This window comes from Heterodontus francisci, chromosome 14 (assembly GCF_036365525.1).
Source record: "Heterodontus francisci isolate sHetFra1 chromosome 14, sHetFra1.hap1, whole genome shotgun sequence".
Lineage (NCBI taxonomy): Eukaryota > Metazoa > Chordata > Chondrichthyes > Heterodontiformes > Heterodontidae > Heterodontus > Heterodontus francisci.
Window position 1 is genome coordinate 79,271,556 of NC_090384.1, and position 11,320 is coordinate 79,282,875.

The 11,320-nt window shown below is 44.1% G+C and overlaps 1 protein-coding gene across 4 annotated transcripts in view; it reads left to right on the top strand.

The window, feature by feature from the left end:
• Window positions 1-11,008, top strand: part of alkbh3 (alkB homolog 3, alpha-ketoglutarate dependent dioxygenase) — an 80,932-nt gene extending 69,924 nt beyond the window's left edge. For all 4 annotated transcript variants that reach the window (XM_068046453.1, XM_068046452.1, XM_068046455.1 and 1 more), the window contains 2 exons: window positions 1,632-1,730; window positions 8,629-11,008. In XM_068046453.1, coding sequence (XP_067902554.1) covers window positions 1,632-1,730; window positions 8,629-8,715 — 186 coding nt within the window. In that variant the 3' untranslated portion in view covers window positions 8,716-11,008. The remainder of the gene's footprint in view (window positions 1-1,631; window positions 1,731-8,628) is intronic.
• The last annotated feature ends 312 nt before the right edge of the window (window positions 11,009-11,320 follow it).

Consider the following 11,320-nt stretch of genomic DNA (forward strand, 5'->3'; position numbering starts at 1 on the left):
TCTGTGTCATTCTTGTGTCATTTTCACATTGGCTTGTTCTCTTTCTTCTACCACCTTCGAGTTCTATCTTTCATTCCCCACCTCCTCTCTTTCTCTTATGCTCTTTTCTACCTTGTTTGCTTTTCACCTCTTTTGTATATCTTCTCCCTCTTTTGTTCTTTTGCCTGTTTATTCTCTATTTAGTCAGTGAGAGATATTGACGATAGGGAAGGCATCAGGCCAGTGTGGGGTGCGTGCTTTTCTGGCTGCTGATGGTAACTGGAAGCTGGTGGGGGAGCACGGGGGAAAGATTGGGCTCTGACTGCAGGGCTACAGCATTGGTCATGGATGGATGCAATGTGGGTGGGAGGCAATTCCTCCTGGCGAGAAAAGGAACATGAAGCCAGTGGTACTGCAGAACATAGTATTAATTGCTTGCAGACACAAATCTCTTGAGTTTGGAAAACTAATAGTAAAAATATAAGTTTATAGGAAATGTAGCACACATCTGACTTTTATGTTTACATAATTACCTATTCTGCTTCTCATCGCCTGATCTCTCTCTCTGTCTCATGTGCTCAAAGACTGATCTCTCTGTCCAATGCCTCTGACTTAATTTCCTACTTTATCTGACCACAGCTTTCTCTCTCTTTGACTTTGTCATATATCTCTTTCATTCTTGCTATCTGTTGCTTCCATCTCGTTTTCCATTGATTTTATCATTTTGAGGTACCTCTGTCATATGATTTCTTCCTCAGCCTTACTGCTTCTGTTTTCCAATTTCTGTTTTTCTCCTCACCATCCTGATTCCACTTGTTTTTTGTTGCTTCCACAGTAGAATCTATGGCGCTCAAGCCTTCCTACACATTCCCTCAAGCAGTCATTGCAGGCACTCCAGACTGGCACCTTTGAGGCTCCAAAGTGCTAGAATGCCGACAAGTAGAGGAGTGAGTTTGTGAGTCAGAGGGGCAATTTTTTAGCTTGCCACTCTGTCTTTATCATGAAAGCGGGAGGTGTTCTTTGTCATTATTTTGGTTTGTCCTGGTTGGCCTGTCTGAGCACAGCATTCACCTTATTTATCCCTCTGAGTGCAGTTTCAGCTGCCTGCTGAGTGTGGGATGCAGTACCAAGCAGGAAACTGATGGTGGAGGGGACTGATTGGAGTTCTGTCAGTGAGGTTAGGCTAGACAAATAACAAGTTCCACACAGAGCGATATGGTTGTAGGCTGAGAGAGTCAAGGGTGGGTGCTATCATCAACATTGTGTTGCTCTGGATTCTCATAAAGTTTCCAGGGGTTGGATCTAAGGTTGGTAACCCTCTAGGATTGCCCTGAAGTATCCAAGAATTAAAGACTAATCTCCGGGACACAACTGCAAACAATCCAGGAGAAAAGTTAAAGGGGCATTGAGAAAAATGAGCGCCTTTTTTCATCTTCTTTGAATACTTTTATTACTTTTAAAAGTATAGGAAATGGCAAAAAAAAAGGCTGTTGGACTGTGCAGGCTGGTTGGACATGAACAATCATTTGATTAAATCTTCAGGAATACTTCCAATCAGAGTTGGCAACCCATCGCACAGCAGTAACATATATATTCATGAATAGTTATAATATTCTTTAATTGTTTCATCATCTCTCTTTTGTTCCATCCAGGAAGAGAAAGGAGATTATACATATGCAGAAAGAATTCGCATCCCACTGAACAACGGGTGTTTGTTGGTTATGGAAGGGGAAACCCAGAAGGATTGGCAGGTGAGAAAAATACTAAGATCCCCTAAGTTATACAGTGGATGTTCCAGTACAGGATATTCCTGAAATTAAAATGTTTTCTCTAACATGAATCAGCATTTGCTAGCAAGGGGGCTCAATACCAATATTCTGTGGTTGCACTTTTACAGGGGGATAGAAAGAAAGATTTGCATTTAAATAATGCCTTTCACGACCTCAGGATATCCCAATGCACTTTAGAGATAATAGAGGTTTTTTTTGGAAGTGTAGTCACTTTTGTAATGTAGGAAATGTGGCAGCCAATTTGTGCACAACAAGGTCCCATAAACAGCAGTGTGGAAAAAGAATGAGGAGGACTGGGGTTTCTCATGCATGTCTGATTATCCTAATTTATCTCACCTTAGTTTTAATTTACCATGTGTCAGCAGAACATTGTAATTAGCTTTAAAGAAAGACTTCCATTTATATAGCGCCTTTCACAACCACTGGATGTCTCAAAGCGCTTTACAACCAATGAAGTACTTTATGAAGTGTAGTCACTGTTGCAATGCAGTGACTGGGTCACATGCACCTATTAAAGATAAACGGATGTAGGAAAGTAAGTGAGAAATTCATCCTGCCTCCTAGCAATGATTTGTTTCAGTGCCTGCAAAGCATACTTTTCTGTATTAAGTGTAACTTTATTTAATATTTTCTGTGCCCCAAGAGAAGCATTATAGTACATTTGGTTTGATTTTATACATATTAATTACCTTATCTGCAACAATAAGTCTTTTTAAAACATTTTATAGATTGTTTGAGTGAACAACAAAGTGTTTTCAATGAATTTAATGCCGAGCGAACTTCAAAGAATAGCAATTAAGATGCTTCATTACTATTATTGCGTTGATGAATTCAGGTGTCTCAAACTCTGCTCCTCCAATCATGTCTGTGTCTGATCTACAGTCAGTTCTTCGCTAATACTATCAGGAATGTCCCATCTCAAAGAATTTGACTAAGTAAGCAACTCAAATGTACCTTGTGTTTGCTAGGCACAGACTGAAAGCTGTGTGAAATCCCAACTCCAGTTATTCATCCTCACAACTGAACAACAACAACTATTAGGGTTGCCAATTAATTGCAATTAACTGCTGTAATTAATGCAGTCATTTTTCTTTAAATTAATATTTTTAATGCAAACTAAAAGTGGGAGTTATGCAGAGAATATCCCAGAACTGTCTGCAACCTTCAGTACAACACACCGTAAACTTCTGGACATGTGGGAAACTTAACTACTGTGCATATGTTGCATTGCCATTGGAGATAGCAGAGTGTGAGTGTAGCAATGTCTGTCAGTGATGTTCGTCATAGATCCTGAGGCCAGCCGCAGGCTGTCTCTCCCTCAGACTTGGGCCCCGGCAAGGCCCTGCTGCTCCATGGATCCACTTTCATGGCCTGCAGAGTAGAGTATTGCCACAATTAAAACTGATTAAAGATTAACTGAGATTAAAAATTATAATTGTGACATTAATCACAATTTTTTTTTTAGTCACTTGGCAGCCATAGCTTATACAGCACCTTCAGTGTAGTAAAGTATCCCAATGCACTTCACAGAAGCATAATTAGACAAAAATTGATAGCAAGCCAAAGAAGATATTAGGAGGGATGACTAAAAACTTGATCAAAGAGGTAATTTATAAGGAGGGTCCTAAAGAAGGAGAGAAAGACAGAAGTTTAGGGAGGGAATTCCAGAGCTTAGGCCTTTGATGGCTGAAGGCAAAGCCGCCAATGGTGAGGCAAAGGGAATACGGGATAAATAAGGCCTGATTTGGCACAAACTCGATGGGCCGAATGCACTCCTCCTGTGCTGTATTAATCTATCCTATCTGCAATAGGAGAGACTCGAACCACACCCCCTTGACATTCAGTAACATTACCATTGCTGAATCCCCCGGCATCAACATCCCGGGGGTCACCATAGACCAGAAACCTAACTGAACCAACCACATAAATACTGTGGCTACAAAAGCAGGTCAGAGACTGGGTATGCTGTGGCGAGTGACTCACCTCCTGACTTTCCAAAGCCTTTCCACGATCTGCAAGGCACAAGAATGTGATTGAATGCTCTCCACTTGCCTGAATCCTTGCAGCTCCAACAACACTCAAGAAGCTCAACATCATCCTGGACAATGTATTCCACTTGATCAACACCCCATTCACCATCTTAAAAATTCACTCCCTCACCACCTGCACACTGTAGCTGCCGTATGTACTCTCTAAAAGATGCACTGTAGCAATTCAGCAAGGCATCTTCAACAGCACGGCATCTTCAACAGCACCTCTCAATTTGCGACATAGTGAGCTTTAGGATACAGGCAGCAGAGTTTTTGATCAACTGAAGTTTATAGAGGCCATTCAGTTGAGCATTGGAATAGTCAAGTCTTGAGGTGAAAAAGGGGTGGATGAGGGTTTCAGCATCAAATGGTTGAAGCAGGGGCATAGGTGGATGATGTTACAGCACTGGACGTAGGCAGCTTTTATGATGGAGGGGATCTGTGGTTGGAAGCTCAGCTTGGGGTCAGATAGGAGGGTGAGATTGCGAAAAGTTGACATCCACCTGAAACAGTGCCTGGCATGGGAGATGGAATCAGTGGTAAGGGTACAAAGTTTGTTTGAAGGCCAAAGACTGTGGGCTGGATTTTAAAGCCCCTCTGTCATAGGGAACATTGGCGAGGGGGCAATGAAGATCAGTGTGGTGACTGCCCCGCAGCTCAGTGACTGGACCCCCATTTCAATATGTAAACTAACTTACATACCTGATTTTATGAGGGTCCTGTTGCCTCCTAAATCGCCACACTGATCTTCATTCGGGCGGCTGACAATGCCACGCCTTCGACTCCCCGTTCGGAGAAACGTGGCGCAACACCTGTGGGGAGGGGGGAAGGAGGATTTCTTCTGTGCGCAGGAGGGGAAGAGAAAGGTTAAAACGATGTAGATTGGTCAGGGGAGTGATGGGAAGGGGTAAAGGGCAAAGTTGCCAAACTTTGGAGGAGTTATAGGACAAATTCTCACTATTCGCATTCTGAGGGGGGAAAAGGGCATGAATGGTCAGAAATGCCATGGAGGGGGTTTGGGAAAATGCATTCAAAGATCATGTAATTCTGTTTTATTGCAATGGAACTTACCTAGACCTTTAATTTTTAAATGTCCATTAAGGGCTGTAAGCCCTTTAAAAATGGCGCCGGCGCCAGCACATTGGTGCTGATGCCGCTGCCTGTGACAGCTCACCTGCCCCCTCCACATCATCATGGGAGTCGGGTGCCGTGGCCTTGCAGATGAGCCACCCGTTTGAAATCACGGCGGCTCCGTAACGTGGCGCCCATGCGGGTGGGCCGAATATTTTTACATCCGCCATCTACTTTGGTGGCAGACTCTTAAAATGCAGCCCTATGGCTTTGGTCTTCCCAATGTTTAACTGGATAAATTTCCACCTGATCCAGCGCTCGATGTTGGACAGGCAGGCTGACAACACAGGTAGTGGAGGGGTTGAAAGAGGTGGTGGGGCGGTAGAGCTGCGTATGGCCAATTTACATGTGAATTGTGAGGGTAAGAGTTTTATTAGGATGAATGGCGTTAAAGGTGAAAATGAGAGAGTGATTGAGGAGATTAACGGCCCTAATATAAATCCCAGTTGTTGTTAGAATTGGGGGAAAAGTCTAAACATTTGGGAGTTTCAAAGTGAAATTGTAAATAACTTGTTGGGGTGGGGGTGGGGTGAGGTTTTTTTTCAGGGCTAGGTTCAGAAGTAAGTGGGGTTGTAGGGAGGTAGGGGGACATGTGTTGTGAGGGATACAAGGATGAGAAGTGGCCTTGTCTGTCATCTAGATGATGTGAATAGAGTGGCCATGTGAGATATCAAGGCTGAGGGGGTGGGCATGAATATGGGTAAGAGAATTTTCCTGGAGGGAGAGGTTAAGGGAGAACAGGAGGGCTGTGAAATTATTGAAGAAAGTGAGTTGAGATGGAGATTGAAATCATCAAGGATGAGCAGTCACTCAGTGCAGAAGCTGAGGGAGGAAAGGAGTGAGGATATCTCAGTGAGAAGTTTAGGGTGGAAGTTAGTAAGTCATAGGGCTGACTTTTATTCGGGCGCCACGCTGTGTGGCAGCGCCCTTTAAACTCAGCAGGGTGCCCGCATTTAGCGGCCGCCACAGAACCCTCACGATATTACACGCGGGGGCTTATTAGCATCATGGCACCAAGCCGCCCTCCCCATATTACGTGGGCAGAGGCGGGACATTCGGCGCAGTGAGAGACCTTTTGACAGCTGTGCAGCAGGTGTTGGGCCCTATTTTAGGTGCCCCAGCACTTGTTTCCTGACAGCTGTCAATGAATACTTACTTGACTGCTGAAGAGTGGGGCTGCTGTCAATCTGGCAGCAAAGCAGAAAGTGCTGCAGAAATCCAGCAGGTCAGGCAGCATCTGTGGAGAGAGAAGCAGAGTTAACTTGTCCAGGTTCACAGACCTGAGAGTTAACTCTGCTTCTCTCTCCACAGACGCTGCCTGACCTGCTGATTTACCCCAGCACTTTCTGCTTTGCTGCCACATACTTACATGCTGTGCCCCAGTGGCCTGTGAAGTTGCGATCCTCTTCTTCCACTCAAGTGTAACATTCCTTCTTGTAGCGTGCCACACCTGGGTGAATAATCTTAATTTTGCACGTTGCAGGACGTGACACTTAAATATAACATGAAAGGTCTTACAGAGGTTTACAGAGAACACACTGACACAAATGGGAAGGCACGGGTGTCACAGCAATATAAATACATCTATCAGTAAATGTTCCTCACCAACATGTGTGACCTTTTCTCTGTGTGAATGATGTGTGCCAGCATGTAGCGCCAATGTCACATCCCTTTGCACCATTGGCCCTTCAGTATGCAATATCATTATTGCCATGCCACCATTACTCTTGAGTGTCTCCACGGATGCAGTGACATGGACATTGGCTCAGTCAGCTGCTGCTTCTAATGATTTACACAGAGATGCTGCAGATGTGGACTGGTGCACAGCAGGTGAGTGAGGGTGATGTGTGGCTTGCAGAGTTCATGTCGGTTCCTATTGAGCAGACAGTCTTTGATAAGCCACTGCCGTACATCCCTAGCTCACTGCTAGTCCTGCGTGCAGAGTCTGAGTGGCCATCTGCCCTCCCATGCGTCTTCCATGTTGTAGGTCCTCAGTGTGCTCATAGTCCAAGGAGGAATCCTGTTGATGTCTGTCCTCATCATGCCAGGCCTGGCCCCTATTGTGTGCGTAGTTGTGTAGAGCAGCAAAGAAAGGAGCGAGCCTTTTCGGCCCATGATACAGGGCATCACCCTATCCATCCAGGCATTGGAAGTGCTCTTTCAGCATGCCGATCTCCTGCTCAGTGGTAGCTGAATGGCTGTATCTCTCTTCTTCAGCAGTGGTGGGGTCTCTCACTGGTGTCGGGAGCCATGTCTGCAAGGGATAGCCCTTATTTCCAAGAAGCCACCCCTCCATCTGAGCCAGTTCAGTGAGCAGTAGTAGCAGCTGGGACTGGCGAAGGTCCCAGGTGTCATGATAGCTGGCTGAGAAGCAGTCACAGATTTGCATGAAGCATCTGCGGTGATCACATACCAGCTTCACCTAAATTGAGAGGATTCCTTTAATGGTGACGCCGGCAGGTGGTAGCCTGGAGGGAGGCCTGATGGCCACGTGAGTGCAGTCTATGAACATTACAACCTATGGTTTTCTGGCAATGGTGCCAAAACCGATGGCCCTCTGGGCCTGGTGTGAGAGTTGGTCCTGAACATACTCAGTCGCCCTCTGGTGTAGGGCATCAGACCTCCCTGATGCAGCGGGGCACTGCTGACTGTGTGACAAAGGTCTCTGATGGGCCCCTGAAAAGCTGCATAGGTGTCGAGCTTGAGAACCACTGCCACTACGAGGACCAAAGGCATAGGTTGTCCACTGAAGCCCATGGGCTGCAGGTCATCTTTGAGCAGGGCACAGGCCTCTACGTGGATCACAGCTGCCTGTTGATTTTGCCTCTAACGCATACGGATCCTCAGGAGCAGAGGATCACGCAATGTAGGATGAGCCATACCTATTTCCATGTGATAAAAAAAAAGTTGAACCCTTCATGTTTTCATATGTTCCTAACAGGGCAGGGATTGGTGTTGATGGGTACATCAGCTGCTTTCATGGATCAGCTATGTGGCGTGCCGTGACATTGCCCATCTTGGCCATCACTGAGTGGCACAGCATGACCATCTCAAGATCTTACCAGCTGAATCGATTGCCCCCACCATCCATATAACCTTAATGCTCCTACCCTTTCTGGCACCCTCCCCACACACAGGGTGACTAGAGTGCCATTGCTCCTTCACAAACACAAATAAACGCAGAGCATACATTGTTTACGGAGAGAAGGTACACAGTATCTCACTTCATGCCTGCAGAGCTTTCCCTCCAGTAATCCCAGACACCCTCCCTCCTCCCTTCTAGTATGCAGAGTGAGACCCCTGAATAACAGAACTTACCCTTGCTGGTAACAACTTCTGCAGCTGAGGACCCGCCGGCTTTTCCAATCATGAACGGGACGTCAAGTGACGGCCGCCCGTTCAGCGAAAAATCCGGAGATGTCCATGGAGAGGTGGCGGGCTGCATAATCTGCAGAGGTGAGTACCGTTTAACATATTCTAATTGTGGTGCTGCTGCCGTGCGGCGGAGGCGCCGCACCGATGCCCCCCCACCGCCAGTAATCTGCGGCGTCGAGGAGTTGGTAAAATTCAGCCCATAGTATGGGAACTATCCAAGAGTGGGAGGGAGTGGAGATGCTATTTGAAAAGGATATATAAATTTAGAATCTTGGAGTCAGCACTGCAGATATTTCAATATATTTTACTATCATTGTTTTCAGCATCGAGTGCCAAAAGAATACCATGACAGAAATCCACGAATAAACCTGACATTTCGAACAATTTACCCTGAGGCACGATGGAACTGAAGATAGTGTTACAAAATGAAATGCACATAGAACACAACGGTGTAAAAACATGTGAAAGAACAAGTGATCTCAACTCGGCTTTGTTAATTTTTGTTTGAAAGTAGGTCTTTTGGGCTGTACAGTTAGGAGGTCATTGTTTCTGTTTAAAAACTGCCCCAGAAATTTATACAAATGTGTTAAGAGTTTGTCTGCTAATATGGACATAGTGTAATTCTAAAGCCTTGGATTCGTACTTTAAAGTTGAGTATCTGGAAGTTTCACTATTACAAGCCCAGTTTGGATCCCCTGTAATTTATCTGCAGTCAGGAAGCTGATCTCTGGAATATGGATTCAACAAAGTTGCGAATAGTGTTGGAAAACATTTTTCAAATTATGTTTACCAATCCATGAAGAGTTGTTGTATGGTAATATACATTTGAGTGCTTGGTTCCTATCCCAATTGTTTTAAGGCTTAGAAATTTATTCTAAATAAGAACAAATGCTGACTTTACAAACTAGCATAGCTGAAATACATACTTTGGCTTTGCCCCTTGTGCTGCTGATTGAAAGATACATCAAGCATGATGTCAAGTGTTGGAAAAAGACTTGAAAAATAAGACGCAAAGATTGATATAAATTATGTTAAACAAAAATCTAAGTCAGTGGTTGGTATTGAGTAAATTTATCAAGATGACTTTCACAGAAGCTTAAAAGTATGGACTAAATTGTAAAAAAAAGAATTCAGCTGTAGATTTTAGTGGCAAAAATTACTCTCTTCATTGGACAACTGGTTAAAAGGGGTATGCTATTTAAAAAAAGTTGCAGTAGTTGAACATAGAGCAATGTCAAACTTGGTTAAGAACTGCAATGCAATAGGTTCGTTACTTTGCTTCATTTGAAAGGAATCAAAGTTTATTGCACCTTTTCAATAAATTTAGACTTCCGAAGGCATTAGATTTGGCAACCAAAAACTGGTAGTGAATACCTAAGTTTGAACATTCATTTATCATTTTCTTGTGTACTTTCAAAGTAAATTTAAGAAAATGAAACAGACTGTAAGTAAACACATGAAGGAAGACCACTATTAAAAGCAGTGTCTGTTACTAAAGGATTAAGTCAAGGGAACTTTTTTTTTTCTCCAAGAATTTATTTATTGGAAAGATTTTTTTTCTCCCACAATGACTTCTTAAAGTATATTGCTGAGTTTTCTTGTTGGAGATGTCTTTTGTACAGCAATAAAATAGTATTACTTTAGCATTTTCAAACAAAATGCTATCACCTGATGTTTCAGTGAGCATGCAGACCAGAAAAGGTTTTGCTCCTGGTCTGTGTTGAGTTAGCTGATCTCAGCCAGGATATATTAGTGAAATCACAGATGGCCTCAGTCTGGATTAGAAAGGGGAAAATTGGCTGAGCTTCCCACTCCAAATTTCTGTGAAGCGCCCCCTGCAGAATTGCACTTGTGGAGCTCTGTTGAGGTCAGAAACCGGTTTGACCGTGATGCCCCTGTGGTTGAATTGCCTGTTGCCAGCTAGTGTTGAGATTCGCACATGAACAATTGTAACTTGAACCAGAGTTGGAGAGGAAAAATTGGCGAGAAGAAGAAATTGCTGACTGGATATATTTTATAAAACTAGTCAAAGAGAATATTATGCACTGCAACAGGTTAAATTGGTGGAATTTGTGATATAATGATGCACATTTGGTACACACCAAATAAATGGGAAAATTGTTAAACCAAGCTGTTATCTGACTGTTTACTGCAATTAGTTCCAGTGGACATTTATTGGTCTGTACTCCAGAGAACTGCTGATCAATTAGTTCTACCGATAACCAAAAACAGCTCCCCTACGTCGTATTTGCTAATGGTCAGCTCTCAGAGTCTGATTCCTCAGCCTATAGCCTGTTATTTTTAAAACAACTACTTGCTGTTTTCTTCCATACGCACACACAGCAGTCTGTTTCAGTTCTGCTGAGCTGTAATCTGAGCCATTAATAGCCCTGGCCACACCTCCCTCACATCATTCTGTGACCTGTGCTTTAAACTGGATAGGACCCATTTGGTCTGATTAGATTAGATTAGATTAGAGATACAGCACTGAAACAGGCCCTTCGGCCCACCGAGTCTGTGCCGAACATCAACCACCCATTTTATACTAATCCTACACTAATCCCATATTCCCAACAAACATTCCCACCTGTCCCTATATTTCCCTACCACCTACCTATACTAGTGACAATTTATAATGGCCAATTTACCTATCAACCTGCAAGTCTTTTGGCTTGTGGGAGGAAACCGGAGCACCCGGAGAAAACCCACGCAGACACAGGGAGAACTTGCAAACTCCACACAGGCAGTACCCGGAATCGAACCCGGGTCCCTGGAGCTGTGAGGCTGCGGTGCTAACCACTGCGCCACTGTGCCGCCCTCTGAAACTTTTAGTTTTGTTTTCCAGTAAATGACTGTCTCAGAAAAAAACATAAGCTTTGAATCCAAAGTCATTGCACCTAAAAGTTCATTTAGCAAGTAATTTCTTCAGATAATGGTCTGCAGATGCTCCTCCACCGGTCTCATACTGTGGATTCCATCACACTGGGATTTGAGTTTCAAAATCCACAGCAGCTT